This window comes from Lingula anatina, chromosome 2, assembly GCF_051362555.1.
Source record: "Lingula anatina isolate TDL-2025a chromosome 2, LinAna3.0, whole genome shotgun sequence".
Taxonomy (NCBI): Eukaryota; Metazoa; Brachiopoda; class Lingulata; order Lingulida; family Lingulidae; genus Lingula; species Lingula anatina.
Genome location: NC_141768.1, coordinates 38,265,889 through 38,284,753, shown reverse-complemented (window position 1 = coordinate 38,284,753; position 18,865 = coordinate 38,265,889). Strand labels below are relative to the sequence as shown.

The 18,865-nt window shown below is 35.5% G+C and overlaps 3 protein-coding genes across 12 annotated transcripts; 2 read left to right on the top strand and 1 right to left on the bottom strand.

The window, feature by feature from the left end:
* The first annotated feature begins 128 nt into the window (after positions 1-128).
* Positions 129-5,701, top strand: LOC106173273 (uncharacterized). Of its 7 annotated transcripts, none has more exons than XM_013554344.3 (5): positions 129-300; positions 1,809-1,884; positions 2,131-2,958; positions 4,352-4,538; positions 4,851-5,701. In XM_013554344.3, exons 2-5 carry the CDS (start codon positions 1,860-1,862, stop codon positions 5,356-5,358), a joined length of 1,548 nt encoding a protein of 515 aa, XP_013409798.2. In that variant the 5' UTR covers positions 129-300; positions 1,809-1,859; the 3' UTR covers positions 5,359-5,701. The 7 variants fall into 7 exon arrangements, with proteins under 7 accessions (XP_013409798.2, XP_013409800.2, XP_013409796.2 ...); XM_013554346.3 differs by having other exon boundaries at positions 2,128-2,958; positions 4,367-4,538; XM_013554342.3 differs by having other exon boundaries at positions 2,128-2,958.
* A 2,172-nt stretch (positions 5,702-7,873) lies between these two features.
* LOC106173276 (D-serine dehydratase) lies at positions 7,874-12,729 on the bottom strand. 3 transcript variants are annotated; one of them, XM_087004876.1, is made up of 9 exons: positions 12,633-12,729; positions 11,358-11,520; positions 10,987-11,124; positions 10,744-10,886; positions 10,027-10,207; positions 9,742-9,863; positions 9,223-9,415; positions 8,870-8,975; positions 7,874-8,524 (listed from the first exon to the last, which is right to left on the bottom strand). In XM_087004876.1, exons 2-9 carry the CDS (start codon positions 11,510-11,512, stop codon positions 8,435-8,437), a joined length of 1,128 nt encoding a protein of 375 aa, XP_086861002.1. In that variant the 5' UTR covers positions 11,513-11,520; positions 12,633-12,729; the 3' UTR covers positions 7,874-8,434. The 3 variants fall into 3 exon arrangements, with proteins under 3 accessions (XP_086861002.1, XP_086861003.1, XP_086861004.1); XM_087004877.1 differs by having other exon boundaries at positions 12,601-12,701; XM_087004878.1 differs by lacking the exon at positions 12,633-12,729 and adding an exon at positions 12,218-12,238.
* Positions 12,727-18,529, top strand: LOC106173275 (tubulin delta chain). 2 transcript variants are annotated; one of them, XM_013554349.3, is made up of 11 exons: positions 12,728-12,998; positions 13,256-13,351; positions 13,638-13,699; positions 13,945-14,017; positions 14,801-14,859; positions 15,022-15,163; positions 15,531-15,797; positions 16,341-16,413; positions 16,756-16,897; positions 17,318-17,478; positions 17,847-18,529. In XM_013554349.3, the coding sequence occupies exons 1-11, from the start codon at positions 12,904-12,906 to the stop codon at positions 17,913-17,915; spliced, it is 1,239 nt and encodes a 412-aa protein (XP_013409803.2). In that variant the 5' UTR covers positions 12,728-12,903; the 3' UTR covers positions 17,916-18,529. The 2 variants fall into 2 exon arrangements, with proteins under 2 accessions (XP_086861001.1, XP_013409803.2); XM_087004875.1 differs by lacking the exons at positions 13,945-14,017; positions 14,801-14,859 and having other exon boundaries at positions 12,727-12,998.
* The last annotated feature ends 336 nt before the right edge of the window (positions 18,530-18,865 follow it).

The window sequence follows — 18,865 nt, the reverse complement described above, 5'->3', positions numbered from 1 at the left end:
TTGGTAAGTATAGGAAATTTGTTGTTTACTCCAGGAAAATTCATTTTTTGGCCGAAACGAAGAGTTAAATTATTATCCCTTTAAAATGCCGCGTGAAAATTATAGTCTACATCGATAGCGATCTTCTTCCATACTCACTAACTGATGACGTCTTACACACGAATGGCTTCTTTTGCATCAGCTCAAACTGGCGCGTGTCCTGATATGCAGTGACGCTGTCGAGACCAGATGCGGGGCCCGCCTGTAATTTCCTAAATTTAACCGCTGCGGGACTGCTATAAAGATCTTCCTTGTATGAAGGTGAGAAATACTGTGTTTCGTTTCATTTTCCTTCAATTGTTTCAACATATCTATATGTGTATTGTTTAATTCTTACTGATTAGTAGGGTGACTTCGTCTGAACTTTCGTTTTTCGTATATGTCCCTTGTTCATGTTTTCTTGTTCTCGAAAACTCAATAGTATTTATATTGAAAGATATATTTTAGTTTTGTCTTAAATATAAGCTGCTACGCTGTATTCAGTGCGTTAAGAATTTAACCGTCTGTAAAAAACAGCAAAAATGAATTTATCGCGTCACTACCGGTGTCACGTGAAGAAACCGTCGTCGTGAATAAACGGGTGTGACTGAAATGCGCAATACACTGCAATACAGCGCAACACAGTGCAATACACTTGATAACACAAGTCCAGTTGCAAGTAAACACAGGAAAGGGTAATCTCAAATAAAATAGGGTGATATAAAAGCAAAATATAGTACATAGTAATTAATATTGCTGATACAACTTGACAATTTTTTCATTGTTTGGTCAGCTGCCATGTTGGTGAGTAGCTCTTCTTGGCCAGTAATATATCCAAAAGAGCCACTCGCCAACATGGCTGCCAACCGGACAATATAAAGTCTTGCTGATTTGTTAAGTTATATCAACGATATTACTAACCTAGTAATATAGGTTGTTTTTATATCACCCTACTTTGCTGGGAATGGTCATTTCTTTTGTGTAATAGCAACTAGATTTGATTTTTGAAGTGTATTGCACTGTGTTGCGCTGTATTGCGCAATTCAGTCACACCGTGAATAAACCGTTCTGACGGATTATTCAAGCGGGGGTAGCAGTCTGTTGACTTACAGTACGTAGCTGCACATGCATTTCCAACATTTCCACGTAGAGAAAGTTGTAGTATTATCAAACACACAATTTCTTTTTAATGAAAATGACTGAACTCTGAATTGAAAGAACATTGTAGAGTGAAAACATTCGAGTCTACGATCTACCACGCTTTTCACACAGAGCAAAACAGTTCAGTCACGATCAAAAGCTCACTTCCAACATTCCCCCGTATACTGTAGTTATAAGATTATCAAATACATACTCTCTCATGACGAAAGCCACTGAATTATGAATTGAAAGATCATAGTTCAGTGCAAACATAGCGCCTACTTAGGACGACATCGTCATACCGGAAGTTACTTCTTTCAATCTACCCTCAATGCGCATGTGCAGAACGGTTTCGTCACGGCACGGGTCTATCATGCCACACCGGTACGTTACAGGGACACATTGAAGCACCGAAAAATGGGTGAAGAAAATGTGTCCCAGTAAACTAATGCGTGTTTGCTGTTCATAATGCACTGTACCTTGTTTGAATAAGCAACTCCGGATTATGAAGAAGTGCAGTAACTGTCTATATTATTAGATATATATAAACCAAAATGCTGTGAAAAGCATTGCAATGCTGAGATATGTTTGATCACTTTTTTTTCACAGGACACAGTATGAATTTTACAAGTCCAAAAATCTTTTCACAGGTAGTATTTTTTTCATCACAAAGCTGAAGCCATACAAGCATACCCCCAATAATGGCTGAGGACAACTGTAGTTCAGGTAAGATTTCATGCTGCTTTCTTCTCCACCAGTACCAGTCTAAAGATCTACTTTTAGCTCTCCAGTGAGGGATGTGTACACACACACACACACCACACACACACACACATATATAACATTATATATAACATATTAATAACTGAATAAGATAAATGCAATATCCCCAGTTTAACTTGTGTTTCATGACTGTCTAGTTTTGCGTTATATTATAATATATATTATTCCTATCTATGACTGTTTTAGCAGAGCCTGACAAGACCCCACTCAAAGTTTCAGCCAGATTGTACGACAGAAAAAGGGGCATATACTCAGACATTGATAGCCAAACATCAGTGGCACCACTGGCCTCACCTGGGATGAGTGATAACATTACACCTTCTGCAAAGAGAATGCGCAGATATAGAGAGAAGTTACGGGCAAAGTTACAGTATGCCAAATACCTAGAAAAACAGAGAAAAAAGGCAAAAGAATACAGGGCTAACAGGTCTGAGGAACAGAAAAAAGCAGACAAGGAAAAGAGCAGGCTTCGGACACAGAAATACCGCCAGAAAAAAAAAGAGAAAGGAGAACCAGTAAATGCCAATCCAACTGTTAATACAAGAACGAAAGGAGAACCAGTAAGTGCCAATCCAACTGTTAATACAAGAACTTCGTTAGCAGCAAAGCGAAAAAAAGAAAGAGAAAGGAAAAGAAAATATAGAGCTGCTTTGACCCCTGAGAAGAGAGCTGCAATCAACTTGAAAAGATCATTACGGGGCAAGGAAAAGAGCAGGCTTCGGACACAGAAATACCGCCAGAAAAAAAAAGAGAAAGGAGAACCAGTAAATGCCAATCCAACTGTTAATACAAGAACGAAAGGAGAACCAGTAAGTGCCAATCCAACTGTTAATACAAGAACTTCGTTAGCAGCAAAGCGAAAAAAAGAAAGAGAAAGGAAAAGAAAATATAGAGCTGCTTTGACCCCTGAGAAGAGAGCTGCAATCAACTTGAAAAGATCATTACGGGGCCACACTCCATTTGTTGTGAGCTATAAGGAGCGATCCTGCTTCTGTGAAGCATGTGTGACAGTTGAAGGTGAGTGTACTTGTAAACAAGTCCTTTGTTGGAGACTGGAAAGAAGACAGCTTGAAAGTCAACGGGAGGCAAAAATGAAAAGTGCTTGTTTTACAATATCCATAGTGTTAACCATAATAGTAAAACTATTTATTGTCATATTTATACATATAAGTATAAAATGAAAAGTTGAATATGGTCTGTCAAAATTAGATAAAATAAGATCAATTTTACTCTTTAAAAATATGTGCTGAAGAAAGATTAAAACCATCTGAGGGACCATTTCCACAAATATTTGGATCGATGTATCTCACTAAATTTCTATCAAACTAAATGGCTTAAAGGTCTGTCACACCTAGTAAAACTGTTACAGTTAGGGGGTAATTATCTTTACCCCTAGCTGATTCTGTAGGCATGACAGTCATTTAAGCCTCTTGAGCTGATAGCATGAACCCCCAGGGAGCTAGGTTGATCCAGATGGATCGATCTAAGTATAGGAATCCAGTCTTAAACTTGGGTTCCGTACCCATTTTTTGTTATCAGAGTAAAAAGATTCCTTGTATTATACACTCTGGAACATTCTTTAGATCAACTTTGTTCAGTGTGTTTCCCATGTAACAGAGTTATAGTAAAAAAAAAATATGTGCATCATTTCTCTGCTGGGGTAGCGCTAACACTCGCCAATTTAGCCAAATGCTAAAACTGACTGAAATTGGCTAAAGAAAAAGGGCTAGATTTGATATGTTTTAGCCAAATTATAACCATTTTGATAACAAATTGACAAAAGTGTGGTGATATGGCTTAGCGAAAAAAATTGCTAGCACTACCCCGACTCTGTGTTTGTCAATTCCAATTTAAAAGTGTGTGAGAGTGATGTTCCTCTCATGCTTGAAGTATGTGTGGTAAATAGCAAAAATATTGTTATTATTTACATGATTATAAAAAGTTTTTGTTCCCGCTTCACTAACTTTACCGTGTCAGACATATTCACCATTTTTATCAATAATGAAATGTGGATTGAATTCTTCAATTAAAGCATTGAGACAACACCCCCTTATGATTTAAACTAAAACTAAAAACATTCCATTAGATTTTCATTAGTTTTAGTGCTAATTATATCTCCCATGTAAGGCGTCTTGGATTTGGAGGGTATAGCTGTTCAACTCTCCTGTGTGCCCTGACAAGGGCATCTGCTGTTTCCCTTTTGATGAAATGATAAACTGTGATGGTGTGGCTGTCACATTGCAAAATTACAGCTTCCCAGAGAAAGTTTGAAATTTTCGGTAAAATTCAAAATTTTGTAACCACTAGCAAAGAATGACAGTTTTACTTGATAGAATAACTTCATTTTCTTCAAAGCAAATAAATTAAGAACCATTTCCCTCATGCAGTTTTCTACTATTAATCAATTCAGGTTCTCAGTTTGAAGGTTCTCAGTTTGAAGGGACACCATCTCAAGAGAAGGTCATCAGGCCCTTGGAACAATTTCTGGAATCAGGGATAGGGATAAACATTGGTCAGCAATTGCCAAGGTGGAATGCTTTAAAAGATCAACTACAATTAGAAACAAATGAAAGCCTGGCAAAACATTTGATGGACTAGTAAGTTTCACCATTAAAATAAGTTATCTTGAACTTGATCAATGTCTGGTTTAATATGACAATTTGTAGGTCTATAGCCGGCAATTTCACGGGGGGGGGGGGGGGGGGGGGGTCTTTTTCTGAAAAGTGGATCATTTACAATGACATCTTCTCGTACCTTAATTTTAAATTAAAGTTCAATGATGATGCAAGTGATTTTTAATGGAAATTAAGAACTAAGAAAAAAAACAACATGAATAAATATAAAAGTTGTATTTTTATGATACTGTTGATAAATGAATATATAGCTTTAACTTATGTTTTCTATTTCAGCTACTGCAAAGGTGGTACCAATATTCATCATCCAGTTATATCTGACACCATCGGGGTGCACAGTTCAACACATTGCAGTTTCAATTCTCATAGTAAATTGTACCCCAGAAGACAGCAAGAGTCAGAGCAGAATACTTTCATTTCTGAAACAGTCACTGACACTGAAAGACGGCAAGATTTAGAACATAGTGACTCTATTATTCAAGCTGACTCAGGCACTACTTGGGAGCAAGATTCAGTTCACAGTAATTCCATTACTCACGCTGTCTCTGAAACGAAAAAAGAGCAAGATTCAGATCACAGTAATACTTTGACTCAAGTTGTCTCTGAAACCAAAGGACAGCAAGAGGCATTTACAAATACACAGATCATACCAAAAACAAAAACTGACCAAAACGCATCAATTAAACAGGTTGATTCTAGTGGAGTTAAAGTTGCAGGAAAGAAATACTTAGTCATCTTGTCTAATTCTAAGCATCCTAATCCAACATGGTTATTAAGTCCATGAATGGACTCATACAAAACCAAGAGAGCCAAAAGTGTACATCTGCCAGTACTGTGGTCAAGACTTTCCTACCATGTATAGAATTACTCTTCATGAAAGATCTCATTTAGGTGAGAAGCCAAATGTTTGTAAGATTTGTGGAAAGACTTTCACTACAAGGCGAAGTTTAGTAATGCATGAAATGACCCATACTGGAGAAAGGCCACATAAATGCCGTTTCTGTGAGAGAAGCTTTGTGCAGAAGCCTGCTGCTGTTAACCATGAACAAGTTCACACAGGAGAAAGACCATTCAAGTGTAGATTCTGCAGAAAAGGGTTTACGCAATCTGGTACACGTAACAGCCACGAGAGGATCCACACCAATGTTAGGACTTTCAACTGCCATTCTTGCTGGAAAGTTTTCGCTTACGAGAAAGATCTTAAAAGACATGAAGCTATTCACAAGAGCTAAATGTTTAAATTATAAAGTGAATTTACTACTAGTAATACTATGAATTGTTTTCACACAAGGTGCCATTTGCATGAACAAATTCATGAATCTTATTTTTATTTTATTCATTTAATTTGATATACATATTAAATATATATAAATGCCAACAAATCACTTGATAAAATAATATGTACCTAAAATGTATATGAATTGGCTAATATGTAGGTATTTGGGAATTGCACAGTGCTGTATGTGAGAAGTGTTTTCAAGTTTTTTATTCAATCAAAATAAAGGAAGCTCTTCAGTGAGTATCATATATAATACTGCTTTGGGAGTTTTGCATAAACTGTTTGATGTCCTCCCCGATTCACATTGGTTATATCTTTATAAATTGTATAAGTGTTTAAGTGCTTCAGTAAGGTGGGGAGGCTCATATAGTGCTAATTTTAAAATTACCCGGGGAACAAGGCAGGGTAGTATTTTATCCCCGATCCTTTTTAACATTTTTATTGACGAGCTGCTTAAGGAATTATCTTCTACAAAAGCTGGTGTTTTAATCGGAAATAACTTATACAATAATATTACCTATGCTGATGACTTAACAATTTTTTCTACAACTGTGACTGGACTTCAAGAGCTGATTAATATCTGTTATGACTTCTCCCTGCGCTGGAGAATGAAATTTAGTCTCAAAAAATCAAAATGTATGACGGTAGGAAAAGTATTATTAAAAACACCCCCTTCGTGGTTCTTAGGTCGATATCCTATGGAAACGACGGACTCTTTAAATATTCTGGGTATGACCTTTAATAGCAACTGCACGGCGGATGACCACACGGCTGCTAGAATTTGTTCTGCAACCAAGGCGTATTATGGAGCAATGTCGCATGGGGTGTGCTATAAGGGTCTGGACACAAAACCCAAATCGTATATATGGGGTGCACTGGTGTCCCCCGTCATAACCTATGGAACTAACTCCATCTGTATGTCTCGTAAAAATATAAAAGACCTGGATACATTACAAAACAAACAGGTCACAAGATTCATGGGTTTATCTTCGCGATCTCATACCTCTGCTCTCCTAGAAGCCTTACATGTTCCGAAAATTAGTTACACTATATCTAGAAATGTGGAATCACTATACCGCAGGGTAATGAGCATTGACACACCATATCTTACACTTTTAACTCATCAGCTGTCTTATTTTATGCTTAATCGTTCTATAGTGCAGGGGTCATTGCTCCAGAGGATTGTTTCTTACGGTATGAACCCGATCTTATGTCTGAGTGGGTCGGGAATCCGGAATGCTGGCCCGGACCTGCATGCACCGGCAGGACTGGTTGATACGCTGAGATTTTTGGTAAACAGCCCCAGCTATCAGAACAGACTCTCAAAAGAATATGTGTTGGCGGGACTGCTCTTAAAATCGTTTTAATTACTGTTTTTATTGTATTATTTTACACATTTTTTTTACTCATCTTTTAAGGTGGTTTTAGTAATAAATAAATAAATAATAGGTGTTAAAAATTATACATTAATAGGTCATGTACACTTTGCTTTGATCTTGAAACCAAGAAAAAAAATTATATATATATACAGCTGTTTCAGCCCGGAGGCCTCGTCAGGGGCGCAAACACATCAAAATATAAAAGGAGACTGACTTCAAATGGTCGATGCAAAACATAGCACAAAAAAATAGGCATGTGACGTTAGCACCACATCGCGCGTACAGGCAACAAAGGAATTCTGTTACGTTACATTATAAATGACTGTGGTTTTGAGACAAATATATAAGGAACTTTGGAAAATCGGTGCGTATAATCCATGTTTTTCAGCAAGTTTTTTCTGGAATGTCGGCATTTACTGACAAGTTCATTTTTTGAGTTAAGTGTTTTCTGTCCTTCCGCAGTAATGATGTTAAACTTTTCCCATAGGCAGAGCTAACACCGTTTGGTTGTGTTTGAATATGGTCGTGCTTTCCTTAGTATTGACAACTTCAGTTCATAGTTGATTTTTTTTTCCTTAAGAGTCCAAATATAGTTGCTTAATGAGGTATGGTGGTGTTTGGATAAGTAGTTGAAAGAGGTCTTGTGGTTTTTGTATCTATACTTCATTTTATTGATCATAGCAAGCTTACAAATCCATGGATACAAAGCACCATGAGCATTTAATTTTTAAGTTTCATCTAATTGAAATTACTATGTCAATCATTTTCTAAGAGATATAGATTAGGTAAATACAACACTGCCTTTTTAAAATATGTCCATAGAACATAATGTATACAAACACATAGATATTCCATGTAATTGAAAATCACAATGGAACGGAAAGAAAAAATATACAATCTGTGAAACATTTCCAGTGTCCATTTTCTTATCAATAATAACAAAGAATCACAGATAATGATTTCTCAAGTTCTAAATATATAACTTTAACTTGCATAGCTGAATGCTAAACTTTCATGCGTATGTATAATAGATAAAATTATTCAAAAGATTAGTTTAAATTAACCTTTAAAACCTCTCTTTAGTGGCACAATTTTTGAGCAATATTTTACTAATCATGATATTTAATTGCATTTCCCTTGGCAGTTGATAAGGTAGTAAAAAGAATTCATCTCTATCTTGACATCAACATCACTAGCCAATATCACCAGCCGTTGATAGTTTTCCAAGTACCCACAATATTACCACCAGAGTGGACAATGTACTCAGGAAAGAGAGCTGCTGATGCACAAGACTGAAAATATAAATCAAGGAAAAAATCTCATTGAATAAGGTGGCTGCAGGGATTTGTATACTCCAACAAGAGTATTTCTCTAGCACTCCAATGACTGAAGGGAGCTAGAGAATCTTAATTACTCCTTTTTTTGTCACATACTCATTTGAGTATGAGATTAAAGCAGACAAGCCTAAAAGGGTTTGGAAGCAATTTTCTACTTTCTACCAAAATAAGACAGAAATAACAAAAAACAGGAAAATATATATTTAAAGTATAAAATAAAACAAATTGAATTATTTAGACCAGATTAACTTTTATTTAAACCTCCTCCTATCCAAAGAAAAAGCTTCAAAGGGAACATACATGATAAGGGTAAATGAATATCATAGATCCAACAGCATATTTCTCAAAGTCTAAAGTGCCTTCTTTTGCCTGAATAAATCCAATTTCCTGTGTCATCTTGAATATTCTGGAAAAGTTACAATTAAAATTTCACAGTCAAATACATTAGTTCTTATATCAAAACAAAGTATCACAATGTGTACATGAATAAATATATATATATTTTAGTTTAAACTTAATTAGATAAGGAAATCAATCTATTAAAGGTGACAAATTGTATCAGTCAAACCTCTCTTTCTCTCTGAAACTCTCTCTCTCTCTCTCTCTCTCAAAAAAGTCAATCATCTTTCAAATAAAACAAAATGGCTTCTCACCTCAGCTCAGGATGGCCTTGTACTGTCATCCCATATCCTCCTGACTGAGCATCCTTTCCATCAAAACTCAGTGCTAGGAACCCAGCATCTATCAACAGATGATTCTTCTCTGGGTAGTGACCTATAACCCTTGTGGCTATACGACATGCTATATTAGCCTCGTTGCAAGAACCCTTCGCAGCCTGCATAGCATCTGAGAAAAATTCGAGAGGAATCATGTTGTATGTCAATTAGGCCAAGGCCTTTTACAGTCTATTTCTTTTAAAACACACACACACACATATATATATATATATATATATATATATATATATATGTATATGTATATATATATATGTATGTATATAGATTGGGCATAGATGCATGATCTGCAAGTACAGGATGTAAGATTTCACTTTCAAGTACATTAAAATGTATGGCGTGAACAAATGTATACTCATATGAAAAATGGATGTAAATGCAATTTCATTTATTCAAAATCATTTTATAGAATGTATTTTTCACTGTTTGGACATCTACCATAGAAAACGTAGTTCCCAGGGTGAAATTCTGTTACAGTCTTCATGGTATCATCAGGCTGACTACAGGAGGGTGTGGCCCCCATACTGTACTCTGGACAAGGGACACCTGCTGCCTGCAGTCTGTAATGATATGTTACAATTCAACTCTATGAAAATATTTTCAAAATTAATGAATAAAATGTGCACTAAATGAAACGTGTGATGGACCTTCTTGTAAGGACAACGTTAAATAATGTCCTATCTTTATATATTCAGTAATATCTGTTGATCATAATCAACATACTTTTCCACAAATGCCATTAGTCTCAAATGTGCCTCTTTCCCCGTCTGTCTGATTTCATTTGGATTGGAAGAATTGTATGACTGTCCCTCATGGGAGTATATGCCTTGGAAATTAATATTGGTGGACATGTAAAGTTGTTTGGCTAGCTCCACGCCCTCTTCCTTGTCCCAGAGAACACCCTCTTTAAAGAAAGTTACAATATGAGGTCAGCAGTTTCAAGATTTGAGGATGCTTAGGTTGAGAGCACAGGCTGGTATAGTTGGTTTCAGTAGAGTGCATGTATGTGTCCCACATTGTATTACAGCAAACTAAACTTTCTTGTAATTTTTATTTTCTAAAACACCCATATTTCCAATATGCTGCATTTATTCCTCAAAGACATGCTAAATCTACATAACCCTGCAAAGAAATAATGATTTTAAGTAAAGAAAAAATTTAAGAAACGTTTGGCCTTGTTGCAGTAATTCAAGTGAAGTAAAGATGTTATAAATGCATCTATTTGCAATTGTTAAGTTTTAGGGTTCTTTAATACTAAAGAGATTGGTGGTCCTTAAGTACTATAAAAATGTTCACATGAAACATCAGGGAAATTCACTGATATTTCTTTTTGCAACAAAATTTGATCTTTCTTCCTATACCATATTCATTGAACATTTTTTTAATTCAGCATTGTGCTCAATTGGAAATGCCCCTTGATCTTCAAAATAAAAACCTTACCTCTGCCATCCCCATTGTCCAGTCCCAGGTAAACTGACCATTTCTTCCCTTCAGGAGGGGCTGTTTTGGTCAGCATTTCTACACCATAGCTTCCATCAACATATATGTGGAAAAGTTCCAATCTGTTCATTAATTGGCAACATCTGAAAGAATTTCAATATGAAAGTTATATAAAAATGTTTTGTGCTGTATTCTTACTCATATGATGGGCAATTGTAGCTACTAATGTTAGGTGTTTCTTACCTTTCAAGTTTATCTTTTGTAAGAGGATATGCATAAAGGATATCATCAAATCCATTATCTGCATAAAATTCTGCTTCCTTCAAAGTTGAAACAACAATTTTTCTTCTGCTTCCATTTGTTAAAACGTCACCACCCTCTCTGCAAAATATGGTCTTTAATTATTATTTTTGACAGAATTTGATACTTAATCTCAACAGTCAAAATCTAATAATGAATCATGAAACAAAACCCTTTGCACATTTAAATCAGTTTAAAGTACAAGATAAAATTATTACAAAAATTAATGAATATATATTTTGTTATGCCAGGATTTATAAAAACTTAAAAGTTATGCCATCAAAAATCCATTACTAAAAATAAGTAAATTTTACATTGTCTTGTGAGTTTTCATGTGTGGTCTTAGCTTAATTCCATTTTGTTCACACCAATGTCTCATACGGCTTGCGTTTTCTTTTACTTTATCAATGTCCACTAAACAGCATGGAGTCTGCAATTCAGATATGGAGCTGGGAAGCTTCTTTTCCATAGCTGAAACTGAAACAAAATTATGGCATCAATCATATGTTCAAAATAACAATCATAAAATAAAAGTCCAATACAATACTCGACTTCTGATTTATTGCCAAAAATGGAACATATGCATTTCATTTGGGTAAATAGTCAAAACAAAACCTTTCTTTTAGTTTTCTTCATTCAAATTTTCAAACTCAATAAAGACATTCAATTATCCATAAAAAATAGTTTTCAGTTCAGTTGTTAGAAAACATAATGACAATTGTTTCTTAAAGAAATTTTGATGTTTTTTTGTTCATTGAGAATTTCAGGAAGCAACCTTAAATAAACAGATTTCAAAGTAATTTTTTCAAAGAAACATTATATCTGAAATTATCAAAGGTTCATATGTAGTCTATTGTGGTATAGTCATATAATAAAAGATTAATGAAATAGCATATAATTTGAAAATGACATAATCTTAAATGTCAATATTTGAAGTCCTCCAAATTGCATTTCAATTTTTAAAAAATTAACCATGAAATTAAAATGGTATTCTAAATAACTGATATGAGTACTGAACTATGGCGTAAACAAAATATTGTAATCAGTCACAGAAAATAATTTTATCGGGTTGCAGAAAGGCTGAGTAGTTGATTTGCATCAAATGAAAATGACAGCTTAATTCATTTTAGAAATCTCAGAAGACATTAAGGAACAAGGTGAACTGAGAACTAACAGATCCGCGGATCAAATATGGTCAACCAAAATGAAAGAAGAGCCAACTAATCCGCTGATGGTCTCGATCCCTGCCTCCACACGTGCTGTCCTTGCATTTCAGGGGTCTAGCAATCCGTTAATTGGTGCGTGCAGAGGCGGTGGAGGGACCATCAGCAGAGTAGTTGGCTCTTCTTTTATGTCGGATCGGCCAAACTTAGTCCGCGGATCAGTAAGTCCGCGGATTCTCTGTTCTGAATGCACTCTAAGAAAATCAAATATTTAGAAATAATCACGGCAACCCGGTGGTTAAAATAGGTCAAAGTGCAGACCCAGGTGTAACGAAACTGAAGGTCCGTGTAACAAAAAGTCCGCCCTCCATTTAGTAAAAACGGTTAGCCTGACCTAAGTGGTCCAGAATCTTGGGCGAGGGTTACCTGTACTAATGAATGAGGATCGGAATTTCTGTCACGCTACACCGCAAGACTCCCGCGACCTAATTTTGGTAAACCTTGACCTAATTTTCTTCGTTTTTATTGGCCAGCATGACATGTACTAATTACTTTGATCAACAGCATGGAGACACTGTGAGATCTCCCGGTGTATTTTAGTCTGTTAAGAAGTATTTGTTTTTGTAATTATGTGAAAAAGATGAAGTGAAAGATTATCAGAGTGCTGTCCACAAGCTGTTCAACCTCTATCGGCAACATGTCGAGCGTGATCGTACAGGTAGGGCAATGTGGAAACCAAATTGGCCAGCAACTTTGGAAACACATTCAGAAAGACAAGAAGGCGACAGACAGGTGATTGTTTGAACATGTCCTTGATGGTTATAAAATTATTTCATATTAAGTTTATAAAGTGCCGATAGTGTACATGTTTTTACATCACGACTGCTGTTCCTGATTTAGTGCTCTACCCGTGCTCTTATTAACACCCGGGCTGCATTTTTTAAAGATTTAGAATGAGATTTTTTGTTATTGGTTAAACATTATACTGTACATCTTAAAGTAAAAAATTTAACGAGCTTAAAGCTGTTTTTATTTTTTTCCTATTCCAGCCATGTGTATGTAAATCATGATGGAAAATTGAGGTCTGTGAATGTAGACAGTGAACCAAAGGTTGTGAAAAAGCTTCTCAGAGATGCGAAGAAAAGGTATAAACCTGTGACTGTCAACACACTCATGTACAGCTGGGAGGAGGGAAAACTGGAGAGTAGGCGGATAAACCCTGCCACTCTTTTATTATAAAGCTTTGGATTTTGAGAAGGGCACTGCCCAGTTTGTTATTGCATAAAGAATGTAAAATTCTTGTGTGATACACGTATACACATTATAGCATTAGCCATCTGAAGAGAAGGGAGTTTAAAGCTATGAACATTGCCTAATAAGATCTTTCTTTTAAAATATGCAGCATTTATGATATGTCATTATTTTTTTCAGCAATTTTCGAGAGCAAAACATAATTCTTGGAAAAAGAGGAAGGGGTACCAATTGGTCACTTGGTAGGTTTCCCTGTCATGTTCAGAGTACAGTGAGATAGCTCCAACCCATCACATAATGACATTATGACAAAAAATATTTTCAATCTTTTAAATGCAATATACTAGTATGTAGGGTAAGTTAATTAGACATATTTATCACTGATCATGCAATATGTATTCATAACTTTCAAGTAACTTAAACTCTGTGAGGCATAAAATTCTTATGACTACATATTGCTTGGCAATAAATGCCGCCTGTCATTAAGGTTACCATGGATTACCTGGAGAAGATAAGTTGTTCAATGATGCCCTTGAAGCCATTAGGAAAGAAGCTGAAAGGTACAGCATGTATGCATATTACAGAAACTTCCTCTGAGAAAATGTGCTCAAAGAATGTCAAATATGCAGATTTTTTGTTTTTCATTAAATAGTACAGTATTCGCTTCCATACCTTCAATACATGAGCCTAGAAATAGTGTTGCCTTGAAAGTTCTTCTTAATTAAAAGTCCAAGATTGCAGTGAATTCCTATAGAAATATACACGCTTGCCCCTAAATGTTGATCTTCAACTACACACTTGTTTATAGGAATTCCCTGAGACAGAGTTCCCATACCAGGTACCTAGATCAATTTAACAGGATTGATCCATCTCCAAGAGGTTTCTCTCTTAATTGCTTTCAGCTTGAGCGGCTAAGATGTCTGGCAGCCCTACTGAAGCTGCTAAACAATAATTAATTATTTAAGTAATAAATTACCCCCTAGCAGCTTTAGCAGGCATGACAGATATCTAAGCCGCTTAAGTCGATTGCAATTTAGGGAGAATCCCCTAAGAGATAGATCGATCCACAGTTAATACGGTAGGATCTGGGAATGGTCACTGTTTTAAGTTGTATTGGTATCATTTTTGGTCAGCTTAGATATTTTAAGTTACCCAAAGTTGCCAAAGTAGCAACCAAGCTGAAATAATTGTTCTGTGACTCAATGGGACCTTGAATCAAGGAAAAACTGTATAGGAAACACAATGTTTAGGTTACAGAAATTTCACCTGGACTAAAAAATTTATGCATGCAGTTACAATAATACCAATATTAAAAGAACTATACATTTTAAAACTGTTTTCAGATGTGACTGTTTTAGTGGGACTATCATGATCCATAGCTTGAGTGGCGGGACAGGCTCAGGTGTGGTCATTTTCAAAATGATATAACATGATCTTTATAACTATTTTGACTTTGACAAACTAGACAGAGACATTTAACAGAAAAATTAGCAATATAGGAAATTTTTATCAGAAACAGCTGAACTCTAGGTCCTGTTTTACACACAAATGTTTTGTATTTTAGGTCTTGGTGCTCATCTTTGTGAGGCAATTCGAGATGAGTATCCTCTACAGTACATGTTATCATGTCTGGTGGCACCACATTCCAGTGGAGAGAGTCCTCTGCAGCACTTCAACTCTCTGCTGTGTTTGTCTTGGGTTCAGAGGTAAAGGTGTGCAAGAACAAGCAATTTCAAAGGAGCGGTTCTTTTTCTGAAATAGTGGACCTTTACCATGAAACCTTTGTGCACCTTTATCAATTTTTCCTGACAAAAAGAGTGGTTTGTTCAAATCCCCCACTTCCAAATGGCTACGGGCCTGAAGCACTGGGTTTGACATTTTTAACTTTTATTGAAATTTTGAACCTTTGATTTAAGTTGAAACCAGTGTAAGCAGTCTTGTGAAAATGAGATTGGTTAGAGCAAAAATAACAAAAATAATGATGCCAATTGTGAAAAAATACCCTTTGTAGAAAAATGTTAGTAATGTAACAATCAAAATCATACATTTAATCTCAACTTCATTTGCTTTTAGATACTCAGATGGTATCATTTTATTGAACAATGATGAAATCCTGCATAGACTGCAGCACAGGCAGAAAGATAAAGTTGACCAAGAGCCCGTCTCCTTCTCTCAAATGAACCACCATATTTCATCCTGTCTGGCTGGAGTGTTGTTACCAGTGGACAGTCTCACACCAAGCAGTGGGGTCAGTTTGGGGATGGAACCCTGGGAGCTAATCAGGTCCGCCTGCCCCATGCCTGCGCTCAAGATATTGCATCTTACTCAGGGTATCAAAAGGTAGGTCAGAGTTACTCTCTGACCACAGGGTGCCCTATTGGTCTGTTACACACTGTGATTTTGTATATTATTTTAGGAGACCCTGTTATCAGAGGGTAGACCAGAGTAGAATGTTGATATCATTTGCCTGATAATATTTTGTGGGCTGAATGTGACATTTCTCTTGTCAGTAATGTTCATGATCTCTTTCTAAATAGTCTTTTTGACTTATGACAAACTTTTATTGATATTTGATTTCTACTCTTGCTCAAAAATGGTCTAGTTTCATGTACATGTATTGTAATTGTTTAATTTGAAACTTGATACAGAGATCCTGAAAAACAATCAATAATAATGGAATAATTTTTCTCTGAACATGAGTTGTTCTTTTAATATTTTATCAAAATACTCAGTTCCTCATATTAAACCTAGAATATGTATCATTTTGAACTTTTTCTGCTAAGTTTTATCATTGTGAAATATGCTGAAAGCTGTATGCTCTTAAATTGCTTTTTTATTTCAAATTTTGATTATATATTTTACATATTGGTTTAATATTTTCAGTAAATCATCCTGGGACAATGTGGCCAGCTCTTCTGTGTATTACTTAAAGAGACATGATGCTCAAGGAAAAATGGTAAATATTTCTATTAGTTAGGACCATCTTATGTTTTAGTACCCCAATACTTCATGAGTTGCAATTACTTTAGGAATAGTTCATGGTACAAATATAGTGATTAGTAGTGGTTTTAAATGTTTACCCTTTTGTCACATAAAGAACCCAAAGAATGTGATTACTCAGAAGATTTATATGTATATCAAGCCATTCATTTATTACACTCCTCGATATGCCATATCTGCAAAATTTTTGAAGCACAGAATTATGTATTTTCCCATTTCACATAATTTTAAAGTGTTACCTTTTACATGCTATTTTTTTATTCATTTATTGTTATTATAATGGTATTTGTTATTTCAGTATTCCTCCCTTGCCAATGTGGTGATAGCTAGAGGAGATACCCATGGTACTTTCCCAGATTATATGAAGCAAATAGAAGATAAAGTGAAGTCCACATACAATTGTGTCTCATGGAATCCATACCCTGTGGATTTCTGGACAGGTAAAATAACAGATTATTTTCCGATGAAAGAATACTTGAGACTGAATGTGCATGTCTGAATTTGGATAATATGGATTCTCATATTATGGGGTTATCAGATTTCTCTTGTCTTAGTAGTCTTATTGGGCTCTCTACTTATATTGGATAAAACATGGCACTACACAGGTTTCGTTTGCTATATTGTTCGAAAGCAAGGAAGTGTAGCAGAAAACCTCTATATATATGGTGTAGTAGAGCTAGTTCCATTGAGTGCCTTGAATAGCTACATTTATAATTAATTGGCAGTAATTATGTACATATTTTCTGTTGAAAATTAGTATTGATAGTTATGACAAGAACAACTGTAACCTGGTGGTATATCTGTATTGTGGTGTTAAATGTGTCCTCATTTTACCAGGATCTTTTTCTCCATCTCTTCAGGTAAATTTAACCCAGCTGGAGGTAAAGATGCATCTAGTGTCACCATGGCAGCAAACTATACTAATTTCTTGTCTCCAGTAGAGTACATGATGTCTCAGTCTAAGCTAATGTATGATGCAGGGGCTTATCTACACTGGTATTGGAAGTATGGTTGCTCTAGGGTAAGCTTGTCTGTCTGTCTGTCTGTCTGTCTGTGTCTGCGTGTCTGTCAGTTTTTTTTATGTAGAGATTCATGTCTATTCAATACATTTTTGAGATTTTTTTTTCTTTTGAGCTGTTAGTTAGATTCGTGTCTATTCAATACACTTTTGAGATTATGTACAGCCGATAGTCTAGAATATTGTAGTGAAACCAACTCACTTTTGTTTCCAAGCTTTTATGTTCACAAAAGTGAATTGAGTAATTCTTTATCTGTTCAGTAAGCACTTAAGCTTCTAAGGCTGTTATCTGACAATATAATCCATATATTTTTGTGCCTAAAATGTAAATATGCCTAAATCCTGTCAATGAATATTTTTTTATTTTTTAGGATGATTTTGATCAAGCTTTTGAATCAGTTTCTGACATTGTCACAAACTATAAGGAGGCAGTAAGGTGAAGAACATAACTGCAGTACAATACCAGAGACATTATGCTCATACAATGGCTCTTTGACATCCGTCCCCGCTGCAACAACTGCATGAGCATTAATCATGGCTGTCAACACAGTCATCACACTCAGATGAATATTTCACTTTTATTAAAAAAAGTGAATACACTTTTCATCTTCATTGATTGTCTAGCACCTGAGCCTTAAGAATAATTTAAGTAATGGAGCGACATCTCTAACATTATACATTTGTGCTTCTGTATGGCTTTACTAAAAATCATTGTAATTTAATTAAACATTCATGGTAGTTTTCTTCTTGTATTTAATGACCAGTTCAAAACTTTCAGTTTTTTTTCTCAGTGAACACCTAACGACAATCATGTAAGCAATAACTGGTGACTGAACCTAATGCATTAGTACGAATTTTCGAGTTTTTGATGGCTTTCAATGTTTTATGTTGAGAGCTTTAAAAAGATGATTTGCTATGGATATCTTTTGACAAAAATTGGGTGCTGAGAACTCTGTGAAACGAATTTTGATATTGTTTTTGATACTTTTTCTTTTCTTTGTTGAACTTCATTTATTCAGGACATTGATGAGACATTAAAGTCACTTTATTGTGATTAACCGAATCTGCCTCTTTTGCCTTCAAGTCTTATGATTTTTGTTCCGCGAAGGATAACTGACGGTGTTGTGAATGTAATACAGTGATTTTGTGTTAGATGATACACTGTCACCCGAGCGATATTTGCTAGAAAAGGTCGACCGTAAGCGGGAGGTATTCAAGGCATACATCGCGAGAGGGTAGCGGTGTATTATTTGACATACATAAATACATACATACTGAGAAAAGTACTCGTATTTCACCGAAAAAAACTGAAACTGATTAAAACGTATACTGTCACATAACATCTCTAGGTATGTAGGGGCTTAATGCACGCGCGTACAGTATAATGGAT

Coding starts and splice junctions, on each gene's coding strand:
- LOC106173273 (XM_013554342.3), top strand. CDS start 1,860: ATGGCTGAGGACAACTGTAGTTCAG. Junction 1,885..2,127: donor TGAGGACAACTGTAGTTCAG/GTAAGATTTCAT, acceptor TGACTGTTTTAG/CAGAGCCTGACAAGACCCCA. Junction 2,959..4,351: donor AGCATGTGTGACAGTTGAAG/GTGAGTGTACTT, acceptor TAATCAATTCAG/GTTCTCAGTTTGAAGGTTCT.
- LOC106173276 (XM_087004876.1), bottom strand. CDS start 11,512: ATGGAAAAGAAGCTTCCCAGCTCCATATCTGAATTGCAGACTCCATGC. Junction 10,208..10,743: donor GGACAATGGGGATGGCAGAG/GTAAGGTTTTTA, acceptor CTTTCTTTAAAG/AGGGTGTTCTCTGGGACAAG. Junction 8,976..9,222: donor CAAGGCCATCCTGAGCTGAG/GTGAGAAGCCAT, acceptor TAACTTTTCCAG/AATATTCAAGATGACACAGG.
- LOC106173275 (XM_013554349.3), top strand. CDS start 12,904: ATGTCGAGCGTGATCGTACAGGTAGGGCAATGTGGAAACCAAATTGGC. Junction 14,860..15,021: donor GAGTGGCGGGACAGGCTCAG/GTGTGGTCATTT, acceptor TTTGTATTTTAG/GTCTTGGTGCTCATCTTTGT. Junction 17,479..17,846: donor GGAAGTATGGTTGCTCTAGG/GTAAGCTTGTCT, acceptor TTTATTTTTTAG/GATGATTTTGATCAAGCTTT.